The sequence below is a fragment of the Bos javanicus genome, chromosome 18, assembly GCF_032452875.1.
Source record: "Bos javanicus breed banteng chromosome 18, ARS-OSU_banteng_1.0, whole genome shotgun sequence".
NCBI lineage: Eukaryota > Metazoa > Chordata > Mammalia > Artiodactyla > Bovidae > Bos > Bos javanicus.
In genome coordinates this window covers 57,740,618-57,766,448 of record NC_083885.1, presented here as the reverse complement: position 1 = coordinate 57,766,448, position 25,831 = coordinate 57,740,618, and the positions used below count along the sequence as shown (strand labels likewise).

General features: G+C 42.4%; 1 protein-coding gene and 1 pseudogene across 1 annotated transcript; one reads left to right on the top strand and one right to left on the bottom strand.

Moving 5' to 3' along the window:
- Positions 1 to 1,933: 1,933 nt before the first annotated feature.
- Positions 1,934 to 13,005, bottom strand: ZNF175 (zinc finger protein 175). The gene is made up of 5 exons (XM_061386267.1): positions 12,847 to 13,005; positions 10,826 to 11,087; positions 9,311 to 9,437; positions 8,825 to 8,920; positions 1,934 to 4,678 (listed from the first exon to the last, which is right to left on the bottom strand). The coding sequence occupies exons 1-5, from the start codon at positions 12,852 to 12,854 to the stop codon at positions 2,865 to 2,867; spliced, it is 2,307 nt and encodes a 768-aa protein (XP_061242251.1). The 5' UTR covers positions 12,855 to 13,005; the 3' UTR covers positions 1,934 to 2,864.
- A 5,663-nt stretch (positions 13,006 to 18,668) lies between these two features.
- Positions 18,669 to 18,768, top strand: LOC133231236 (U6 spliceosomal RNA; annotated as a pseudogene).
- The last annotated feature ends 7,063 nt before the right edge of the window (positions 18,769 to 25,831 follow it).

Below are 25,831 nucleotides of genomic sequence, written 5' to 3'. Positions count from 1 at the left end.
ACCAGGATACAGGCTGCTCTCCAAGGAGCTGTGGCCCCTCTACACCAACCTCACCATGGACATCGGCCCCTTAGTTCCAGAAGCCCCCAGGCTGAGGGGTATCTGGAGCCTAGAAAGAATCCCCTCAACCATCCCACCTAGTTTCTTGTTAAAGGAGGCTTTATTTTACTGGCTTCTCTCTGCCATCCCTAATCCCCATCCTTTCATTGCCATTCATTTGGTCACACAGGGCCCCACTCAAATTGACCATGCTCTGGTTCTTTCCACACAGTTAAAGTGCTTAATGCTTATTCACCTGTTTATTTCTCACAAGGACTTGTGGGGTAGCACTACTGTCATCTTCTTTTGAAGACCAGGGGCAGATAAATATCTTGCTTGATTGATATAGAATCAAGTAAGGAACCCAAGGGCTTCCCGGTGGCTCAGTGGTAAAGAATCCACCTGCCAGAATGTAAATTGATACAGCCATTATGGAAGACAGTATGGAGATTCCTTAAAAAAATACAAAAAACTAGGAATGAAACTACCACATAACCCAACAATTCCACTAGTGGGCATATATGCTGAGAAAACCATAATTGAAAAAGATACATGTATCCCAATGTTCATTGCAGCACTGTTTACAATAGCTAGGACATGGGAGCGACCTAGATGTCTGTCGACAGATGAATGGATTAAAAAAGCTGTGGTTCATATATACAGTGGAATATTATTCATCCATAAAAAGGAATGTATTTGAGTCCATTCTAATGAGGTGGGTGAACCTAGAGCCTATTACACAGAGTGAAGTAAGAGAAAAACAAACTTCGTACATTACTGCATATATATAGAATCTAGAAAGTTGGTAGATGAACCCATTTGCAGGGCAGCAGTGAAGTTGCAGACATAAACAGACTTGTGGACACAATGGGGGAAGAAGTGGGTGGGACAAATGGAGAGAGCAATGTGGAAACATATACATTACCATATGTAAAATAGATAGCCAGTGGGAATTTGCTGTATGACTCAGGAAGCTCAAACCTGTGTTCTGTGACAACCTAGAGCAGTAGGATGGGGTGGAGGTGGGAGAGAGATTTAAGAGGGAGGGGACATATGTATACCTATAGCTGATTCATGTTGATGTATGGCAGAATACAATACAATATCACAAAGCAATTCTCTTTCAATTAAAAATAAATAAAAAAGAATCCACCTACCAATGCAGGAGACACAGGAGGTGCAGGTTTGACCTCTGGGTCAGGAAGATCTCCTGGAGGCAGAAATGGCAACCCACTGCAGTATTCTTGCTTGAGAAATCCCATGGACAGAAGAGCCTGATGGGCTACAGTCCATGGGGTTGCAAAGAGGCAGACATGACTGAGCAGGCACTGATGCACAGGAACCTGGCTCCTGGGCCTGTCTGCTTACAAACTATGCTGTTCTACTTCTTTCTTACAGCAAAAAGAAAAAAAGGAGGGGAGTGGGAAAGAAAAATAAAATACATGGAGACTTCCCTGGCAGTCCAGCAGTTAAGACTCTGAATTCCCAATGCAGAGGATACAGGTTTGATCCCTGGTCAGGGAACTAATTTCCTGGATATGGCAAAAAAAAAAAAAAAAAGAGGGTAGGTGAATAAATTACAGCATGTCCTCATACTGATAGAATACTGATGCAGTCACTGAACAGCTGTGTTGTAGACTGAAAAGAACAACTGCACAAGGTATGTGATATGATTTGATGTTTACAAAACAAAGAGGGAAGAGTACCTATATAGGTGTATGCTTGTGAGCATAGTAATGAGTGTGTGGGAATAACAAGTGTTGGCAGACTTCTCTCTGAGCTGGAGGGTAAATACTTTCAGTTTGCAGGCCATATGGCCTTTGCCACAACTACTCAGCTCTGCCACTGGAGCACAAAAGCAACCACAGACATCACACAAAAAAATGAACATGGCTGTGTTCCAGTAAAACTTTATTTAAAAAATGTGTGGCCAACCAGATTTGGCTGATGGACAGTTTGCTGACTCCTGACATAGGTGATTAGTAGCCTGTATAAACATATAAAAGACTCCATACTAAAAGGTTCACCATAGATGGTGGGGGTGGAAAGGGGAGAGTAGAGCTGAACTAATCATGAAAGAAGAGAAAAACTACACTATGAATATCAGAATCACATTTATGCATTTACCAAAAACAGTACATTCATCTGTCTGTGTACATAAAGAAATTAATAATAATTGTGCAACCTCAGGATGTAAATTCAATAGGGAGTAAATATGATAAAACAATTGTTAGGTTCTTTTTAAAAATATATAATCAACACCTCTGGTTACACAGTGAATTCTGTAGCAAAAACTACAGAATTGAGTATGTGTGTGTGTGTGTATACACACTGACCTGCAGATATAAATATGCATACATACATAAGTATACAGATACACACACACATACTTAATATTGCCAAGTCATCATTTAGTTTGCTGGCAGCCTAAAAATAATGATATTCCACATTAAACAGGGTTATCATTATATTCCCACAAATTTTCCTATAATCTGGTAACCATCTGTCTTACTCTATAGAAACTCTCTTCTCAATGTATTAGGGTTTCTTCCTCAAATGAATTTTGTAACTTTTAATGAAGCTAGTACAAATATAGATATTTCCACTCATTCTTAAAAGTTCTTTCCTGAGTTATTTCCCTCACATAAAATATGTGTAACTTGGAGACATGCAGTGCCTCCCTAGAGCTTTTCTGAAGCATGAATTCTATAATATATGATTATATCTGCCTCATGTTTTTTCTTCAAGAAATTCAGTTAGTTTCATTGATGTTTATGATGTTTATGCATACTAGGAATTGACTTCTGGGTAAAGCCTTGCACAGATTAACTGCTTTTATAAGATTTATCTCTGGTGTGAGTTGTCTGGTGTTTATTAAAATTTGACCTGTTGTTGAAGCTCTTCCCACACTTGGAACACACATAAGGTCTCTCTCCTGTGTGAATTCGTTGATGCACTTTGAGTTGTGGTTTCCTACTGAAGGATTTCCCGCAGTCACAGCATTCATAAGGTTTCTCTCCAATATGTGTTCTCTGATGTGTGATTAACTCTGATTTCTCAATGAAGGTGTTCCCACACTTGTAACAGGCAAAGGTTCTCTCTCTATTGTGAGTCATCTGATGTTTATGGAAATTTGATCTACCATTGAAAGCCTTCCCACATGCAGCACATACGTAGGGTTTCTCTCCCGTATGGATCCGCTGATGCTCTCTGAACTGTGACTTGGAAGTAAAGGCCTTCCCACAGTCACTGCATTTATAAGGCTTCTCTCCGGTGTGAATTCGCTGATGCATGCTGAGGATTGACTTCTGGTTGAAGGCCTTCCCGCATTCACTGCACACGTAGTGTCTTTCTCCAGTGTGAATTTTCTGGTGTATGTTGAGGTGTGACTTTTGGGTAAAGGTCTTCCCACAGTCACTGCATTCATAAGGTTTCTCCCCAGTGTGGATTCGATGATGTATATCAAGTTGTGACTTGGAAATGAAGGATTTCCCACAGCTGTGACACTGATAAGGCTTCTCTCCAGTGTGACTTCTCTGATGTACAATCAGGTGCGCCTTCTGGATAAAGGCCTGGCCGCATTCAATACACACATAAGACTTCTCCCCTGAATGGATTCTCTGGTGCAAGCTGAGTGTTGACTTCTGGGTGAAGGCCTTCCCACATTCACTGCATACATACTGTCGCTCGCCAGTGTGGATTTTCTGATGTATACTGAGAGTTGAATTCTGGGAGAAGCCTTTCCCACATTCACCGCATTCATAGAGTCTTTCTCTTGTATGAGTTCTCTGATGTCTGAAGAGAGATAACATCTGGAAGAAAGTTTTTCCACATTCATGGCATTTATGGGGCTTCTTTCTAGTATGAGTTTTCTGGTGTGTAACCAATTCTGGCCTCTGAATGAAGACTTTTCCACATTCCTTACATATATATGGTATGTTACCTGTATGATCTGTCACACAGACCCCGAGTTTTGGTTGTGAGGTGAAGGCTTTCCCACATTTACCACATTCCTGGAGGTTTTCTACACTATGGAATCTCTGTTGCTCAAGGAGGTGTGACTTGTGGGTCAAGTCCCTCCCACACTCAGTACACTTATCTGGTTTTTCCTGAGCATGAACTTGATGCTGTGTGAGTAACTGTTTCTGGCTGAAGGCTTTTGTACATGTGTTACCTTCACGGAAGTTCTCTCCTGTGTGAGTATTCTTGCAGCTGGCACTGGAAGAGCTATGGATAACTGGCTGACCAGATCCAACCATATCATCAAGGTGTTTTGTGATACTGCTTTGATTTTGATGAGTTGCTTCTAGGTTAGGCTTCAACCTTTTTGCAACTGAGCAACGTTTATGAGGTCCCTTTTGTGAAGAAACAAGGTGGGGCTTTGCCTGAATGACTGTTCCAGGGTACTTGTAGTCACAGTCCCTCTCTGTGTTCAGTGTTTTCTTATTGAAGAAAGCCCCCTGGTGTGAAGGTTTATTTTGATTTTTAGGATCCCTCTCTGTTTGGTCAGCTTGTTTCCACAGTTCTTCTAAAATGGAACACCATGAACCATCTCTTGTGACTCCACCCATCATCTCATTGTGAAATGAAGCTTCTTCAGAAATTTCCCATTGTGGGGTTTCAAGCCCAAACTCCCCTTCTAGAAGGAGAACAAGATGAAATAGATACAGTGAACAATTAGCAAAGGATAGAGGAGAAGTCACATGGAGCTGACTGAGATTGTGCATGGAGAAACTGCTGAGTCATATACCAATGGTCATGCTGATGGTGATCAAGAGAGAAGTCGCACAGCCCTTACTGTATGTCAGCCACTTAGCTGTATAGCACTTAGCATTTGCTAGGCAATGTTCTATGTGACGCACACATAAATTCATTCAATCCCCACAACAATCCCAGGAAGTAACTATTTATTATCCTGGTTTTCCACATGAAACAAAGGAAGTACAATGGTTAAATAATTAACCAAAATCATTTTGCCCAGCCGTGGGGAAAGTTAAGACTTTAACAAAGGCAACCTGACCCCACTCATGCAGGTGATCTAGATACCCAGACCTAGTGCAATGACTACAGGATAAAAGAGACAAGAGTGTCATAGGGCAGCATCTGTGCACAGCCAAAGCTTGAAGGAGGGGTTCAGAGTGCAGAGTTTTCTCAACTTACAATGAGGTTATGTCCTGATATGTCCATGATAAGTTTAAAATATCATAAATCAGAAATGAGTTGAATACACCTAACCTACTAAACAAAGCTTAACCCAGCCTACTTTAAATGTGCTTAGAAGACTTATGTTAGCCTAAGGTTGGGCCAAAGCAGCTAACAAAAGACCTATTTTATAATAAAGTGTTGAATATCTCATGCAATTTATCGAATTCTGTACTGAAAGTGAAAAAAAGAGTGGTTATCTGGGTACAGAAGGGTAGTAAGTGTATTGGTTGATTCCCCTTATGATCATGTGGCTGACTGGGAGCCTGGCATCATGAGAGTATAGTACTATATATCACTAGCCTGGGAAAAGATCAAAATTTACAATTCAAAGTATAGTTTGTACTAAATGTGTATGACTTTCACAACATTGTAAAGTTGAAAAATTGTAAATTGAACCATCACAAGTCAGGGACCATCTGTATAGGTTTTCATTAAAGATCTACATTGTGATTAATCTCCCAGCTTCCTCCTACTTGTTAGAAACAATACCAAAATCATTCAGCCCTAGATATCCTCTGATAGACTATTAAAGCATCAATCCTGACATAGCCAAGCAGTGAAAGAATACCTATACTCAAACTCTCAATTCTATGAAACTAAAGTTTGTTTCCCTGAACTTAGTACATATCCCAAGAAGGGTAAACTGGAAGACTGGACAAACAGGCTGTCCCCTAGAGTCTGTCTCACCCTCTTCCACAGAGGTTAACTATGGCCAGGCACATGGCAGCCAAGCCACATAATGACTCACAATTTCCTTTGCAGTGATATGTGACAGTGAGACTGTTTTTGCTGACGAAATGGGCATACAACATTATGCACCACTTCTAGCCAGAGAAACACATCACAGTTCCTCAGTACCCTCCATCCCTTTTCTGCCTAATAGAACCTGGCTTTGGTTGCAATGCACTCATTCCCAAAGATTGACAGCATCATAAAAGATGGTATTGCAATGACAAGAGAAAAATTTCAACACCTGAATGAATACAAAACATAAGTCTTCCTGCTGAACTGACTTTTAGAAGTGTTTTATAGGAGGAGAATTATTCTGGAAATTATTATACTGGACCTTGCTCTCTTTGTTATAACTTTCAGCCTTATGCTACTCAATATACCATTTTTTGGTTAAGAACAGGAGTCACTGATCATCCAGTTTACTAGTAAGAACATAAGACATAACAGATTCTTTTTAAAAAGGTGGCTGAATTTTACTATTACTTTATCCTATCAGAGATTTAAATACTGAGTATGGTTAAGACCGTCACGTCTTGTTTTCTTTTCTCTTTCAATCACTTGGATAAACTATCCCAGACCCTTGTCCTGTTCCCAAACCTCAGTCATCTATCACTTTTTTTTAAAAAATGAGAATGGACTTTATTTTTTACCATTTTTAGTAGGTATGTATGTGTATGTGTGTGTGTATATATATATAGCATTAACTTATATGCAGAGTACATCATGAGAAATGCTGGGCTGGAAGAAGCACAAGCTGGAATCAAGATTGCTGGGAGAAATATCAATAACCTCAGATATGCAGATGACACCACCCTTATGGCAGAAAGTGAAGAGGAACTAAAAAGCCTCTTGATGAAGGTGAAAGAGGAAAGTGAAAAAGTTGGCTTAAAACTCAACATTCAGAAAATGAAGATCATGGCATCTGGTCCCATCACTTCATGGGAAATAGATGGGGAAACAGTGAAAACAGTGTCAGACTTTATGCTTTTGGGCTCCAAAATCCCTGCAGATGGTGACTGCAGCCATGAAATTAAAAGACACTTACTCCTTGGAAGGAAAGTTATGACCAACCTAGATAGCATATTGAAAAGCAGAGACATTACTTTGCCAACAAAGGTCCATCTAGTCAAAACTATGGTTTTTCCAGTGGTCATGTATGGATGTGAGAGTTGGACTGTGAAGAAAGCTGCTGCTGCTGCTGCTGCTGCTGCTGCTGCTGCTAAGTCGCTTCAGTCGTGTCCGACTCTGTGTGACCCCAAAGATGGCCTCCTTCCGGGCCCAGCAACCCCACGGACTGCAGCCTACCAGCTCCGCCGTCCATGGGATTTTCCAGGCAAGAGTACTGGAGTGGGGTGCCATTGCCTTCTCCAGAAGAAGAAAGCTGAGCACCGAAGAATTGATGCTTTTGAACTGTGGTGTTGGAGAAGACTCTTGAGAGTCCCTTGGACTGCAAGGAGATCCAACCAATCCATTCTGAAGGAGATCAGCCCTGGGATTTCTTTGGAAGGAATGATGCTAAATCTGAAACTCCAGTACTTTGGCCACCTCATGCGAAGAGTTGACTCATTGGAAAAGACTCTGATGCTGGGAGGGATTGGGGGCAGGAGGAGAAGGGGATGACAGAGGATGAGATGGCTGGATGGCATCACTAACTCGATGGACGTGAGTCTGAGTGAACTCCGGGAGTTGGTGATGGACAGGGAGGCCTGGTGTGCTGCGATTCATGTAGTCGCAGAGAGCCAGACACAACTGAGTGACTGAACTGAACTGATAGCATTAAAATCTGAGAAAAAGAAATAAATCAATCTTTGGGGTAATCTATCAATGTCATCTTGACTGAACTCATGATGACTGGGAATCCACAAATCCCATTAGGAACAAAATAACCCAAGCATGAGAAAATACGTGGTTTATGGTGATACCCCTGGAATTAAGAAAAAGAGTCAACTAAATTGTGCTTTTAAAATATATATATATAGTAGAATTTCTAACATAACAAGTTAGAAGACTAAGATGGGAGAGCCAAGAAACAGAAGAATCTTCTGGACAAAACGTATAAAGTGAGAAGAATTTCTGATGTGCATAATGATTCCAATTTCTGATTTCCTTAAAGGAAATGAGACACCCCACAGGAACTGTCCACCATAAAGCTAAATAAGAGAACATGGTTTAGGCATGGGGACCGGAGGCACTGATAAAGGATCATCAGGAAAAAAAAAATTAGGCCTTAAGTGTTGAGAATAGAAGGGTCCTTTAAAGTAATTCCTCTATGAAGGGATAGCCAGAGGGAAGTACAGGGGCCCAAGTTGGAGGCACCACAATTAGGAATAAAGAAGGATTCAGTGCAGAAAAAAAATGAGTTCAGAGGACAAATTAAAAAAAAGGCCTTCAGGAAATTCCACAAAGGGATAAAATGAGACGACAAAAGCAACATACAGATGGAAAATCCAATCAGATAACAGATATGATGAGATGCTCTGTTCCCAGAAAAATGAAAACAGCTCTATCATAACATGGGCCATAAATGAGAAATTTGATAAATATTATATATGTTGGGAAGCAAGATGTAAAAATGATTAACTTAGCTGGATTAAGTGTAGTCATATCCAGTGATCAGGCAATCCCCCTTGACTATTCACCTCTGATTAATTCTTATGTTGGCCCCTATAGAACATTTACAAAATAATGTATGGCAGCATTAGCCTTAATGGCATACATTACAAAATAATGTATAGCAGCATTAGTTTTAAGGAGTAGGAGATAACGTGTGTCCACCATTGGGGAATGGATAAGTGTGGTAGGTTGAATATGGCCCCTCATGGATCTACACGACTTGACAGTCACTCACCATGATACCTCTGACATGGGAGTTCAGTCTTCCTCACCCATGGTTCCTTTCCTTCTTCAATCCTGAAAATGATCTCTGGGTTGGGAATGTGATACCCTGTGAATAAGAAAGGATATTGCATTAGGATGTGGTATTGGGCTTCAGAGAAGGGCATGGCAACCCACTCTAGTATTCTGCCTGGAGAATCCCATGTACAAAGGAGCCTGATTGGCTATAGTTCATGGGGTCAAGAAGAGTCGGACACAACTGAAGTGACTTAGCGTGTAAGACATACATTGGGCTCCAGAGGTCATTCAATGAAGCTTTCTTTCATTGACACATCTTTCATTAGGAACAAAGTAACATTCAAAGATGACCAAGAGGAATGAACAATTTGGGACAAGCCCAGGACAAACTGATTACATTCTTCAGATGTCCCACTGCATGCCACAAGAAGGAGGGACATCTCGGAGGCCCGTCCAAGAGTCCCAGGTCAGCTGTGCTCACCCACAGAGAAAAAGTGGCTGTAGATCTCCAGCATCACATCCTGATACAGGTGTCTCTGGGCAGGGTCCAGTTGCTGCCACTCCTCCCTGCTGAAGTCCATGGTCACATCCTCAAAAGACACTAACCCCTATAACAACATACCCCAGCTCAATGAGAATTAGTCATCATTGGTGAACTTACATACAGGGGTGTGTTCTTAATGACTTCACCATGATATATATGGCTTCCCACTAACTACCTGTTTCATATTGTATGAAATCAGAATCAGGGCAAGAAAACAATATTTTTAATATTAAGAACAAAGCTAATAAGGATTAGGTTGGCCAAAAAGTTTGTGGTTTCTATATGTTCCTTAACAAACTTTTTGGCCAACCCAATATCATGCATCTTAACACCTTAGCTGAACAAGAAGTGCTCTTAAAATTCAGCCAACTCCAACACAAAATGAAATACATTTTTCTACAAGGCAGTGTTTGCCACTATTATGGGCTGAATTGTGCCCCCACCCCCACCCCCCCACTCATTCATATGCTGAAGTCCTAACCCCCAGAACCTCAAAATGTGTCTGTATTTGGAGATACACAGGATTTAATGAGGTCCTTCGGAGAAGGCAATGGCACCCCACTCCAGTACTCTTGCCTGGAAAATCCCATGGATGGAGGAGCCTGGTGGGCTGCAGTCCATGGGGTCGCTGAGGGTCGGACACGACTGAGTGACTTCACTTTCACTTTTCACTTTCATGCATTGGAGAAGGAAATGGCAACCCACTCCAGTGTTCTTGCCTGGAGAATCCCGTGGACAGGGAAGCCTGGTGGGCTGCCGTCTATGGGGTCGCACAGAGTCGGACACGACTGAAGTGACTCAGCAATAGCAATGAGGTCCTTAGAGTGGGTCATTGTTATTTTAAAAACACACGAAAGGTCATGAAATACATAGAACAACTTGGAATTTCAGGAAATCTTGAGTATAACCAAGAACCCTGCTTCCTCACTCCAAAATATCAAATATCAATGTCTACATTATTCCTGAGCACTTTTATTCATCTTTTAAAAGAGGAAAAACCACACGGTCCTTAAAAGCTAGTTCTTGCTCTGTGACTGTAAATTCTGAGGACAGAGGAGAAACCAGCCAATCTCCAGTGAGGAGGAGTCAGGTGGGGATCAGCTGAAACAATGCAAAGACCCAGCAGTGGATGGAGGATGAACGTATGGGTGAAGGATGCCTGTGCTGAGCAGGAAGGAGTCAGTATTTCCTGGCCTGTGGCTGGAGCTATGGTTTCTTCTTCCTTTGCCCCAGGACCAACCCTCTTCTCCTACACATCCTCCTGCATCGGTCAGTTCAGTTTCCTCTATAAGACACAGTGCCTGTGGATGAGGAAACATTAGCTATCAGTGCTCTGCTCTCTGCCGGAGAATCCACATTGTCTTGACACAAGGAGTCCAGAGTCTGCTGCTTCCTTTGTCTGCCCTCAAGTTCCGTAGAACTACCCCTGGGGTGGGGGTGGCTCCCGCTTACCTCACACGATACATCCTGCTCCTCTAAACCCAAGACCTGGGGCCTCTGGGGCAAATTCATGTCAGCAAGCATGTCCCTTCTGGGCTTCAATTCTTGGTCTCTCTTGCTGACAACTCCACTCTTTCCAGGAGCCTGCAGCTGGGTGGGCATCAGAAGGCTCCAATCAGAGCTGCTAGGAAGAGTCGACCTGAGCTGTGTAGGGAGATCCTGCAGTCTCCGTGATGTGGCCTGACCCAGGGGCTCTGGAGGGACACTGGAAATCCTGGAAAGGCAGTAAACGCATCATTACTCATCTAATATCCACGCCAGAGGAATTTTTGAGGGCCATTAGGTGAAAGTCACTGTGTTCACAACATGAGGGTAAACAAAACTCAGGAATCTATTGGGGTAAAAAATAAGATGGAAAAGATTTGGATTAAAGTTCATGAAGGTTTAACTGCAGCTCTGACACACCTTTTAACTATGAGAAGAGAGAGATATTATTTTAGTGGCAGTTTCCAAAATGAAGAGGAAGGTATTTATCATAGGCAATGAGAAACTTCCATGAGTTGAGGTTTGTCAAGTCCTCAGAACCTGCCAGGCACATGATAAACAATAAAAAATAAAATAAAAATTATTTTATTACATGCTGAATAAAAATCAGCAAGTTGCTGAGTCAGGTATCAGATACCTTGAGTAATTCTCACACCACCCTGTCAGCTAAATATCATCATTATACCCATTTGAGGGCTTCCCTGATAGCTCAGTTGGTAAAGAATCCACCTGCAATGCAGGAGACCCCGGTTCGATTCCTGGGTTGGAAGATCCCCTGGAGAAGGGAAAGGCTACTCATTCCAGTATTCTGGCCTAGAGAATTCCATGGACTGTATAATTCATGGGGTGGCAAAGAGTCGAACTGAGCAACTTTCACTTTCACTTTCATACCCATTTCGTGGATGAGGAAACCTGAAGCTGACTGCTGTTACCTAATTTGCCTTAAGGTCACTCAGTCTCCAAAGGGAATTCTGACACGTCCCAGTTGCCACTATCCCATGTGGTCTACATAGTCAATTTCCAGAAACACTGTTTACATTTCCTGTTGGCTTCAGAAAGCTTAGGTTTCAAGTAGCCCATGTCTGGAACTGAGGTTCTGGACATTTCAGTGCCCATCCATAATACAGACAGCTCAACCTTTTCTGACAAAATTCAAATTCAATGTATGGAATCCCGGCTTCATTTGGAAAACCTGTAGACATGTACTAGGACTCCCAATCACCATTAGATAACCCCCAATATAGGGTTCCAAATAATGCACCCCAGGAAGAAACTATCATTGATTTGCTCAACACCCAGTCACTTATCCTTAACCATGTCCACAGAGACCCAAGTTGAGACCAACACTGACCCACTCATTCATTTCCAAAGGACAACACTCCCTGCCCAGAAAGCAAATCAATCACCTTCACAAACCTCCATCACTGGCCCACTAGGTCTCCCATCAACTGGTTCCCAAATGCTGCCCTTAGCACCCTGAACACTTTACTGATTTCACTGATCCTCCCTCAATCACTGTCTGCCTTGAGTGTGTTACAATGTGACCCTCAAAGCTCCTGCTCCCAGTCAGTCATTGCCTCCTACAGTCCCCCAAGCAGTGGACCACTTCCCCAAGTGGTTCCCAGTACCATACCAAGGCCTTCTTAAAGACCCATGTTCACTATCATATAAATAAATTTCATGGGCCAACATATAAACTCTGAATTAAAGTACACTTGGAATTCAAGTTACAAAAATACTTATATACATACAGAAATAAGGCAAGAAAGAGTGAAAATCAACGAGCCAAGCAGTAAACTTAAATTAGAAAACCCCACTTACTCTATAGCTCCCATCACTAAGAACCCCACCACTCACTCCGCAGACTCGACATCACTCATTCCACAGACCCCCATCACTCGGCCCCCAATTCCCAACATCACTCACACCAAGCGGATTACCCCCCTCATCGACCCCGCAGATTCCCCATTGCTAATGTTCCAAATCACCTCAGCATCCCACAGGCGATTCACAGGTTAGAAGAGTTGACAACAGAAGCGAAATGGCCGCTCTGGGCCACTTCCGATTCGAATCCCTGTCAGGATTTGGGAGGCTGTGTTTGAACGTTGCTCATGCTCACTAGCACCTTGGAAGCCACGGTCTGCCAATAGTTATCATGGCGTATCAAGTCCGTTGGTCTATTCCGTGGTTCATTTTCCTTCAGGGACGGTATCGGGAGAACAAGATGGCCCCGCCCATAAGGATTATATTAGGGAGGACGCCATTTTCAAAGACTCTCCATTCCGTACAGCCAGGGAACGCACTAAGCAATCTTCATAGAATTGAAGTCTTGGTGTTGTTTCCCATTGGCGAGGGACCAATTAAAGATGTGTGTAGATATAGTTCTAGGAGAAAAATAGCATTGCATATTCTGAAAAATATCCTTTCTCTGTACTTTTCACACTGATTAAAAGCCCCTTTCTCACTATCTGGCCTCTTCCCTGTCAAGACTGCCCAGATGGTCAGAGATCTGTCGGGAGCCCAAAGGTGCAGAACTTGGCAGAGAACTCCTAAAAGCTTCGTGATTTCCTTAGTAATGAGAGCCTTTAAAGAATCGTGTGACGTTAATGAGGTGATTTTTAAGAGGGCTAAGGCATTTCTCATTTTACTGTTCTTCATTGTGCTTCACAGATATTGCCCCCCCCCCCCCGCTTTTTTTTTTAAAAACAAGTTGAAGGTTTGGGGCAGCCCAGTGTAGAGCAAGTCTGTTAGTGCCGTTTTGCCAACAGCATTTGCTCACTTCATGTCTCTGAGTCACATTTTGGTATTTCTTGAAGTATTTCCATTTTTTTATTATATTTTTATGGTGATCTGTGATAGTGATCTTTGATGTTACTATTAAAAAGATGACAAATCTCCGAAGGCTCAAATGATAGCCTACTTTAGCAAAAAAGTATTTTTGAATTAAGCTTTGTACATTAAAAAATATTTATTTTCATTTATTTTTGGCACTACTGGGTCTTTGTTGCTGCAAGGACTGCAGCAAAAGCCCTTGAGGTGTTGAGGTGAGCAAGGGCTACTCTCTCATTGTGGTGTTTGCACTTCTCTCATTGCAATGGCTTCTCTTCTTGTGGAGCACGGGCTCTTGGTGTGTGGACTTAAGTAGTTGTGGCACATGGGCTTAGTAATTGCAGCTGCCCGGCTCTAGAGCACAGTCATAGTAGTTGCGGTGCTCAGGCTTAGTTGCTCTGTGACATGTGGGATCTTCCTGAACTAGGGATAAGAACCCGTGTTTTCTGCATTGGCAGGAGGATTCTTTACCACCAAGCCACCAGGGAAGCCCTGTACATTTTTTTTTTTTTTAGAGACATATTGCTATGGCACAGTCACTGCACCGTGTGATGTAAAAATATAGTGTAATCATAACTTTTATGCACCGAAAAAAAAAAAATATTGTTTGCCTCACTTTGTTGAGGTACTTGCTTTATTGTGAACTTGAACTATCCCCAAGGTATGCCTGTCTGCTAAAATGTCTGTGTGAATTTGAATTCCTCAGTCAGAGGGCACACACATTACCAGTGTTGATAGAATACAGTATGGCCAAATGACTCTCCAGGAGGTTGTACCAATTTGCATCACCATCCCCTATAATGCGACTCATCTCTGCTTCTTTCCAACCTCAACAGCAGTGTACATTAGCACTGATTTGGATCTTTCTATCTTACCAATGAAAAATGTACCCATTATAGTTTTAACTAGAATTTCTCATTATAGACATGAAAGTAAAGTATTTTTAAGTAGGTTTCATAATGATTACTACTTTCCATTCTAATCTGTTCTGCCAACCCTGAATATTCATTAGGACTGATGGTGATGCTGAAGTTCCAATACTTTGACCACCTGATGTGAAGAGCCTATTCATTGGAAAGACCCTGATGCTGGGAAAGATTGAGGGTGGGAGGAGAAGGGGATGACAGAGAATCAGATAGTTGGGTGGCATCACCGACTCAATGGACATGAGTATGAGTAAACTTTGGGAGATAGTGAAGGACAGAAAAGCCTGGCATGCTGTAGTTCATGGGATCACCAAGACTCGGACATGACTGAGCAACAACAATCTTTTCTGCTGTTCTGCCATTCAATGGCTGTTCATATCTGTCTCATGATTATTAGTGTATATTTCTTTCTTAAAAAATTGGATAATTCTTTTATATAGGAACTACAATCATTAGTCTATAGTAGGATTATGACTATATTTTCCTGGCTTGTCCTTGTCTTCTGATTTCATTTACCTTGGATTTGCTATCCAAGGTAAATATATTCTCCTGGCTTATTCTTGTCTTCTGATTTCATTTACTTATCCAAGGTAAATGTTTTTTGTTTTATATAGTTGAACTATATAAATATAGTTCATATAAATATAAAAAATAAATTTAAATGTATAAATAAATTTGTGAACTTATGTCTTGAAAGCTTTAAAGCTTTTAACTATTTGCTTATCACTCTGGCATTTCCAACTCTGAGAATATATATGATGTTGTGAAATGTGACCTAAAATGGAGTCACTTATGTCAAGGGTATTTTTTTTTCCTTAATGGAGCTAGGAGGCCATTAAGGGGGTGGACCTTACACACATCCCCACCAGGTGGAATCTTGAACTTTTCAACTGGGCCAACCACAGATATTTCAAGAACTCTGCAAGAACACCTGTGACTTGTCACAACAACGAACTTTTTCCACCCTCTAGTTATAGCCTTAGCAGTCAAGCATGTTCAGCCAACACTAGATCCTGCCTCCAACTCCAGTGAAAATTCTTTGTAATGCAAATCTCCCTTCTTTGCTTTTAAAACCCCCTGACTTTTACTCCCATGTGGGACACAGTTTCGTTGCTCCCTGAATTTGTGTGCCCCAAATTGCAAGTCTTTGATCCCAAATAAGTGCTTTCTGCCTGCTCATTGCTTCCTAGGTTTATTTAGACTGATGATGTATGTATTATAATGTATACACATATGCACACAAATACAATTACATTTATGTTTATATTGAATTTATATTTACATGTAATCTTGCCAAGGTTTCCTCTCTTCGCCTCTGCCCCCCACACATCCATGCCCACTCCTTTCCTTTTGCCTTTTAGGATTATTGTCTGTGCCTTGAAAATCCAAGGCCACTTCTCAACACAGTTGTTTCTTTAATTTCACTCTCTCTTCTTGCTTAGATGATTATTATATCTGTAGAGCAAGGTGTTTTATAGCCCCTGGGTTTGACTCTGCTTAAAGGGATCCTCTTGGGGCCAGCTTCATACTCACCTGTGGATCATCTGAATCTAGGTGAGCAAGCTCTTCCTCAGATGATCTACACCTAAGCCCCCAAATCCCAAGGGAGGCTGGCCTTGTCTGTCTTCCCCAGGGTGAATTCTCTGTAGTCTTAGCCCATAACTTCCTCTTACAATTCCCCACAAAATTGGAGGGTCCTGGAGGCGCTGTAGTCAAAGCTATGGTTTTTCCAGTAGTCATGTACAGATGTGAGCGTTGGACCATAAAGAAGGCTGAGTGCTGAAGAATTGAGACTTTAGAACTGTGGTGTTGGAGAAGACTCTTGAGAGTTCCTTGAACAGCAAGAAGATCAAACCAGTCAATCCTAAAGGAAATCAACCCTAAACATTCATTGGAAGGACTGATGCTGAAGCTGAAGCTCCAATACTTTGGCCACCTGATGTGAAGAGCTGACACATTGGAAAAGACCTGGAAATGACTGAAGGCAGGAGGAGAAGGGGACAAGAGAAGGGGACAACAGAGGATGAGATGGTTGGATGGCATCACCAACTCAATAGACATGAGTTTGCAAAAACTCCAGGAGATAGTAAAGAACAGGGAAGCCTAGCATGCTACAGTCCATGGGGTCGCAAAGAGTTGGACTGACTGAGTGACTGAACACCAAGAGTTGCATGGTTGGGTTTGTGGACTGAAACACTGTCTCTCTTCTGGCCATGGTGAGAGGCAGAACACGGAAGCTCAGATGGACAGAGTCTCTGTCTCCTAGGCACTTCCCTCACTACAGCTCACGTCTGTGTATCAGGTCATACTTGCTGACTTTTCTCAGCCAGAAATAACCTCTGTCCAGTTTCATGTCTGGTCTCCTGAACTGGCCCCATGGGAGAGGATGGGTGGATGTACAGATCAGTCCTTGCCTGGTGTCCTGGTCCCTCCCCTACACTGCTCTGACCTAATGGGATTTACCCCTGCAGGCTACATTTTCCAGATATCTTTATTAGCTAGCCTCCCACTAGGTTCAGTTAGTCAAATGCTGGAGATTAAAATCAAGGAAATGGAACAAAATAGAAAGCCCAGAGATAAATCCACGCACATATGGACACCTTATCTTTGACAAAGGAGGCAAGAATATACAATGGATTAAAGACAATCTCTTTAACAAGTGGTGCTGGGAAAACAGACCAACCACTTGTCAAAGAATGAAACTAGAACACTTTCTAACACCATACACAAAAATAAACTCAAAATGGATTAAAGATCTAAACGTAAGACCAGAAACTATAAAACTCCTAGAGGAGAACATAGGCAAAAGACTCTCCGACATACATCACAGCAGGATCCTCTATGACCCACCTCCCAGAATATTGGAAATAAAAGCAAAAATAAACAAATGGGACCTAATTAAACTTAAAAGCTTCTGCACAACAAAGGAAATTATAAGCAAGGTGAAAAGACGGCCTTCAGAATGGGAGAAAATAATAGCAAATGAAGCAACTGACAAACAACTAATCTCAAAAATATACAAGCAACTCCCTACAGCTCAATTCCAGAAAAATAAATGACCCAATCAAAAAATGGGCCAAAGAACTAAATAGACATTTCTCCAAAGAAGACATACAGATGGCTAACAAACATGAAAAGATGCTCAACATCATTCATTATCAGAGAAATGCAAATCAAAACCACTATGAGGTACCATTTCACGCCAGTCAGAATGGCTGCAATCCAAAAGACTACAAGCAATAAATGCTGGAGAGGGTGTGGAGAAAAGGGAACCCTCTTATACTGTTGGTGGGAATGCAAACTAGTACAGCCACTATGGAGAACAGTGTGGAGATTCCTTAAAAATCTGTAAATAGAACTGCCTTATGACCCAGCAATCCCACTGCTGGGCATACACACTGAGGAAACCAGAAGGGAAAGAGACGTGTACCCCAGTGTTCATCGCAGCACTGTTTATAATAGCCAGGACATGGAAGCAACCTAGATGTCCATCAGCAGATGAATGGATAAGAAAGCTGTGGTACATATACACAATAGAGTATTACTCAGCCATTAAAAGGAATACATTTGAATCAGTTCTAATGAGGTGGATGAAATTGGAGCCTATTATACAGAGTGAAGTAAGCCAGAAAGAAAAACACCAATACAGTATACTAACGCATATATATGGAATTTAGAAAGATGGTAACAATAACCCTGTATACAAGACAGCAAAAGAGACACTGATGTATAGAACAGTCTTTTGGACTTTGTGGGAGAGGGAGAGGGAGAGGGTGGAATGATTTGGGAGAATGGCATTGAAACATGTATAATATCATATATGAAACGAGTTGCCAGTCCAGGTTCAATGCACGATACTGGATGCTTGGGGCTGGTGCACTGGGACTACCCAGAGGGATGGTACGGGGAGGGGGGAGGGAGGAGGGAGGAGGGTTCAGGATGGGGAACACCTGTATACCTGTGGCGGATTCATTTTGATATATGGCAAAACCAATACAATATATTAAAAAAATAATTTAAAAAAATTTTTAAATAAAATCAAGGAAGAAGTGCTCGAGATTCAGCGGCTCAGATATTAAAATCAGAATGATAGAGAAGATTAGCATGGCCCCATGCAAGAATGACACGCAAACTCATGAAACGTTCCTTATATTTTGGATTAACTGTCCCAAGAAAGTAGAAGAGGGCCCTTTCTGTACCAAGAGGTGACTTGAATTTACATGTTGAATGCTGTAATCAAGAACAAATAACTAGGCTCTACAAATTAAACCATCCTGTTTTCTCTTTAAAAAATATATCAAGGAAGAAAATGTAAAATCCAGGGTATTTCTTTCTTCCCCTCTCTTTGCATTGTGCAACCTCTCTGGCAGTGACTGCACCCCACCTCTGAGCTTCTCCCAAGAGAGAAGACGTGCTGTGGTTTTGGAGTATCTATTCACAGGAGACAAACTCCAGCTGCTCATCCTGGGGTCTGTTTATCTCCTGCCTCATTACCAGTCTTGGGTTTCATCCCAGATCTTTCATTCTTGTTTCACTTCCCAAGCATCCCCATCCCCCCTTAGTCTGAAATGTATTTCCTGTGCAATCATCAATTTGTAGACCTGAGTTATTCTGATGTTATTCCTGCTCCTTGCAGTTCTTTTCTAACTCCTATCCTTCCCATGACCCTGAAATGCTTCATGTTATTATAAATGAGGAGAGTCATTTCCGATTCTTTGCTTCAGATCCTCACTCTGACCCACTCTGCATTTCCTGAAATCTGCCTCATTGTGACTTTATGGCCACTATTGCTTCTGGTGATGGAAAAATCACCTGAAAATTCTGCCCAACTGGAGTTGCTGGCGTTTTCCCAAATACCTATATTTTCCCCTTTGTTGTTATTGTTCAGTTGTTAATTCATGTAAAACTTTGCAATCCCTTGGACTGCAGCACACCAGCCTTCCCTGTCCTTCACTGTCTCCTGGAGTTTTTGCAAACTCATTGAGCTGATGATGCCATCCAACCATCTCATCCTCTGTTGCCTCCTTCTCCTCCCGCCCTCAGCTTTTCCCAGCATCAGGGTCTTTTCCAATAAGTTGGCTCTTCACATCAGGTGGCCATAGTATTGGAGCTTCAGCTTCAGCTTCAGCATCAGTCCTTCTAATGAATATTCAGGACTGACTTCCTTTAGGGTTGACTGATTGATCTCCTTGCAGTCCAAAGGACTCTCAAGAGTCTTCTCCAACACCACAGTTCAAAAGCACCAATTCTTAGGCATTCTTTACTACTGGAAAGACCAGCTTTGACTATACAGACCTTTGTTGGCAAAGTGATGACTTTGCTTTTTAATACACTGTCTAGTTTTGTCAGAGCTTTTCTTCCAAAGAGAAAGTGTCTTTTAATTTCATGGCTGCAGTCCCCATCTACAGTGATTCTGGAGCCCAAGAAAATAAAGTTTCTCATTGTTCCCATTTTTTTCCTATTTGCCATGAAGTGATGGGAATGGATGCCATGATCTACATTTTTTGAATGTTGAGTTTTAAGCCAGCTTTTCCACTCTCCTCTCTCACCCTCAACAGGAGGCTCTTTAGTTCCTCTTGGCTTTCTGCCATTAGACTGGTATCATCTGCATATCTGAAGTTGTTATTTCTTCCTGTGGTCTTGATTCCAGCTTGTGATGCATCCAGCCCAACATTTCTCTTGATGTACTCTACATATAAGTTAAATAAAGAATCCCGAAGACTGCATCCTCTGTGAGACTCCAAACTCCTCCCCTGGCTGTAGGGAATAACACTTTGAAGATGGCAGCCTCCAATAACTAGTTCAAATCGGTGGGATCAAGTTGTTTGCCTGATGAAACTATTGAATATATATGAACAAAGGAAATAGAGAAAACCTGTCATTAGCCATGATAACTACTGGCAGTGAGTAGCTTCAAAAATGCTAGTGAACATATGTTTTGATAGATGGTGGTCAGAGAGGTCAAGCTAGGACTCTGACACAAACTCGAAGTGGCCTAGAGAGATGGTTTCACTGATGTTACCACAGATTTTTCACCCACACAGTGCTTGAGGGAAGCTGAGGTGATATAGCGTGGTTGTTTGGGGGCTTTTGGGGGCTCAGTGATGGGATGTCTGTTTGTGGCAAGTGGTGACGATTCTGTGGGGAGAATAATGGGGAAAGGGGTCTGAGAGTTGAATAATGGGTGCGTCTCTAGAGTGAGTGATGGGAGTTCTGTGGGGTAGTGATAGGAGGTCAGCCGGGGTCATTTGCAGGATGAATGATGGAGGAGCTGTGAGGTGTGTGAAGGGGGTGTTTTCTGTAGCTTAAATTGGATGATAAGTTCATTACTTTTTAACCTTGTATATTTTTTATGTACTTTTGGTAATTGTCATATATGCTTTTTTTGTAATTTTAAAATCCCAAATGTACCTTAATATGAGTTTTTATTTTGTCTTTTCCTAGTTCAGTTCAGTCACTCAGTCGTGTCTGACTCTTTGCAACCCCATGAACCACAGCACACCAGGCCTCCCTATCCATCACCAACTCCCGGAGTGCACCCAAACCCATGTCCATTGAGTTGGTGATGCCATCCAACCATCCCATCCTCTGTCGTCCCCTTCTCTTCCTGCTCTCAACGTTTCCCAGCATCAGGGTCTTCTCAAATGAGTCTGCTCTTCGCATCAGGTGGCCAAAGTATTAGGGTTTCAGCTTCAGCATCAGTCCTTCCAATGAATATTCAGGACTGATTTCCTTTAGGATGGACTGGTTGGATCTCCTTGCAGTCCAAGGGACTCTCAAGAGTCTTCTCCAACACCACAGTTCAAAAGCATCAATTCTTCAGTGCTCAGCTTTCTTTATAATCCAACTCTCACATCCATACATGACCACCAGAAAAAATCATAGCCTTGACTAGATGGACCTTTATTGACAAAGTAATATCTCTGCTTTTTAATATGCTGTCTAGGTTGGTCATAACTTTCCTTCCAAGGAGTAAGCATCTTTTAATTTCATAGCTGCAATCACCATCTGCAGTGATTTTGGAGCTCAGAAAAAGTCAGCCACTGTTTTCACTGTTTCCCCATCTATTTGCCATGAAGTGATGGGACCAGATGCCATGATCTTAGTTTTCTGAATGTTGAGCTTTAAGCCAACTTTTTCACTTTCCTCTTTCACCTTCATTGAGAGGCTCTTTAGTTCTTCTTCAGTTTCTGCCATAAGGGTGGTGTCATCTGCATATCTGAGGTTATTGATATTTCTCCCAGCAATCTTGATTCCAGCCTGTGCTTCCTCCAGCCCAGCGTTTCTCATGATGTACTCTGCTTATAAGTTAAATAAGCAGGGTGACAATATACAGTCTTGACGTACTCCTTTTCCTATTTGGAAGCAGTCTATTGTTCCATGTCCAGTTCTAACTGTTCTTTCCTAGGGGCTTGCTCATTTGAGGACAGTGAACATGTATCTTAAGAGGACCTTCAGTTCATTTCAGTTCAGTCACTCAGTCATGTCCCGCTTTTTGCGACCCCATGGACACGTCAGGCTTCCATGTCCGTCACCAACTCCCAGAGCTTGCTCAAACTCATGTCCATTGAATCAGTGATGCCATCCAACCATCTCATCCTCTGTCATACCCTTCTCCTTCCGCCTTAGTGGATGGTATTAGAGGACATGTGGGGAAATGATTCATGGCTTGGGAGATTGTAGGGTTTGGGAATTGACTGAGAGTCTGGGAGCTTCAGGGACTGCAGGACTTGAGGGTCATGTTGTAGCACACTTGGGGGGCCAGTGAGTGGTAATGAGTTGGTAGCATGGAGTGCTGAGGAGAGCTGAAATTGTGAGCATGTTGAGGCCAGTTGACTGGAGGTGTAGGAGACAGTGATGGGAGTTTGTGACTGCATTCCTTCCAAATGGTGAGTGTTGACAGTCTTTGGGGAAATGGTCATTGTTGGCTCTTCTTTGGGTCCCAGTGAATGTGTTAAAAGTCACTGACTGGCAGTTGAACAGATTCTTGATGGGTTTCCATTGGAATGCCATATTTCGAGCCTTGTTTGGGGGATTATTTGAAGATTTGTGAAATTAGTAGCAATAAGATAGACTAATGATGTCAGAGCTTGGGCCATGTCAGTGACTCAGGGGCATTTCAGGATCCTCTGGCAGCCTTATCTTCAGATGGGAGATAATCAGTGATTCAGTGTCCTGATATGATACAGATCTGTGGGTTTTCCAGGTCATGGTGTGAGGTTGGGTATGGTGAATTTAACTTTTATCTTTGTTGGAAAGGCTGGGCTATGTAGGGTGTCATGGATAGGCAGTGAAATGTCCAGTAGCTCAGAGTAGGCACAACAGACATGGCCACTCCAAAACTTAAGCTGTCTGAAGGCAACAGGAAATGGAAATGGTGGTCATGTAGGGAACCACATGGGATAGTGGCGATTGTGTGCAGTTTAGAATGAGGCAGATGTTGGACTGATTCCCTGTACATCCTTTTACTTCCTTTTTGGCCTTAAGGCAAGTTATGTAACAGCACTCAGCCTCCATTTCCTCATCCACAGAATGGGTATAATAATGAACGTAATAGTTAGCTGACAGGATTATGTGGAAATTAAACATGGTACCTGATACCTGACTTTTATTTTATTCACTGTTTACTGTGTGCCAGGCAGGTGCTAAGGGCTCAACCAGCTTCATCTCCTGTAAGTTTCAAAACCTGAGTCCCTCCTCAGATGCATGTTCACTGTCCTCAGATGAGCAGGTCTCATGAACCAATGATATAAAACCCAACAGTAAAACTACACTTGGAGTTTAATGGTTACAAAAGTACTGATGCACTGATACAGAAAAAGAAAAGGAGAGGGTTAAACTTCATGAACCATACATCCAACTTGCCCCCAACACTCAGAACCTCATCATTCACCCCACAGACTCCCTGTCACACAGCCCAAAGACCCTCTCATCACTCACCTTACACAGCCCCCATCATTCACCCCCCTCCCCAATGCCCTGGAGGAGATCACTCTCCTCAAAGACCCCGCCCCCTATGACCCACTGTAAATCTCCTCCATCACTCACCTGGACCCACCCCCAATACTCATCCTACAGATTCCCCATCACTCTCCCCAGCACATCTATTCTAACAGACACACACTTCTTCATCAGCCAGACCATGGTTTCCTTGGTAATACAGAAGGCCTGTGGACAAGGAAAGAAGGCCCCTTGTGATTTGCCCTCAGCAGGAGGATCCAGCTTGTCTCAGGAACAGGGAGTCCAGATCTGCTCCTCCTGTGTCTGTCCCCTGGTTCTTGAGAACCATTCCTGGGGCCGGGGGACATTTGAGGAAGTGAGCCACTGCTTAGGGGACCGTAGGAAGCAGTGACTGATTGGGAATGGGAGCTTCAGGAATCAGAGGGCTTTGAGGTTTACATTGTAATACATTCAGGGGGCCAGTAATTGAGGACCTATGAAATCAGTAAAATGGGGGACTAAGGGAAGCATATGGGAGCCATTCAACTAGAGACGTTGGGCAGTGAGTGTTGAGATCCTTTGTGAATGGATGAGCGGGTCAGTGTTGGCATCTCCTTGGGTGCCTGAGGACATGGTAAGGGTCAGTGATGGGCTGATGAGCAGATTGATGATGGTTTCCTGTTGGAATGAGTTACTTGAAACCCCCAATTAGGGATTATTTAGGGTCCAGTGTTTGTCAAGTGCGAAGCAGATGCTCAGGGTTTCACAAGCCTCATTGAATGTCACTTTCACTTCTGTGATTAGTACCTTCCTCCACATTTTGGAAACTACAACTAGTTCATATTCTCACAGTTATAAGGTGGCAGACCTGTGATTAAGTTTCATTAAGTGTAGTCCAAATCTCTTGTGGGGTTTTTTGTTTGTTTGTTTTATTGCTGTTCAGTTTTCCTGATCTTTGTCTACCATCAGTGCCTAGCCCCATGACCTTCTCCATGGGTCCCCAGAAATTGATGTAGAGAGAATGGTGGATGAGTGGCCATATGGTCACTGCCTTTCAAGGGCTTCTCGGTGCCTCTGCAGAGCCCCTGGGTCAGGCCACATTGTCGAGGCTACAGGATTCTCCTTCCCAGCCCAGCCCCACTCTCTCCTGCGGCTCTGGTTGGAGCCTCCTGATGCCCACCATCTTTGGGCTCCTGGAGTTGTCAGAGCAGAAGCCCAGAGGGGACTTGCTGCTGATGTGAGTTTGCCCCAGAGGCCCCAGGTCTTTGATGGAGCATGTGAGATAAGCAGGAGCGACCCCCACCCCAGGGACAGTTCTCCAGAACTTGAGGGCAGGCACAGGAAGCAGACGATTCTGGACCTCCTGTTCTGGAGAGTCTACTCAGCAATGAAATGAAATGAACTGCCAACGCAGGGGCCAACCTCATGCAAGAATCCCAAGAAGCCAGCTGTGAAAGAGTACGTGATTACGATTCCATTTCTCTGAAGTTCTAATATGGCTAAAACTAAGCTATGGTGATAGGAAGGCTGCCACAGGCGAGGGCTAGTATAAGGAAAATTTGAGCAGTGATGGAAATATTCCACATCTTGGTTGAGGTGGATGTATCCATTTATCAAAACCCATTAAAACATGTGCAGTATACATAAATACATAATATAAAAATTACTTATTATATATATAGATCTGTATGTCATATAAAGTGTATATCATCCATATATGATAAAATATGTAAGATACTGTAATGGTGGATATGATATTATGCTTTTGTCAAAACCCATAGAACTGGATAACACAAAGAGAGAACTTCAATGAAAACTATGGACTTCAGTTGATGGTAATGTGTCAGTATTGGTTCATTAACTGTAACAAATACTCTACAGTAATGCAAGATGGAAGAATGTGAGGGGGTCGAGGTACATATGGGAGCTGCCTGTAGTATCTGCTCAATTTTTCTGTAAACCTAACACTGTCCAAAAAAATAAAGTCTATTACTTATTTTAAAAATTACTTGTTGGGTATAAATCCATTATTTACAAATGTGCCTAAATATATCTTCATTATATGTAAATTATACCACAATAAGAAAAAATGAAGCAAGACACAGGCAATGACATAATATGATTATACTTATAAAAAGTTCAAAAATAGGTTTGTGTGAACTGTACTTTCTAGGGATTCATTGGTGATAAAACTATAAAGAAAACATGGAAATGGTTCATGTAAAAGCCACGATCGTGGATACTTTTAGGAGTACACAGTGTTGCATCCCACAGTGCT

Excerpts from the sequence above, each read along its gene's own strand:
- ZNF175 (XM_061386267.1), bottom strand. Across the intron at positions 8,921-9,310 it reads CAGCCACTTTTTCTCTGTGG|GGTATCACATTCCCAACCCA; the intron begins GTGAGCACAGCT and ends TCTTATTCACAG. Across the intron at positions 4,679-8,824 it reads CCCATGTCAGAGGTATCATG|AAGGGGAGTTTGGGCTTGAA; the intron begins GTGAGTGACTGT and ends TTCTCCTTCTAG.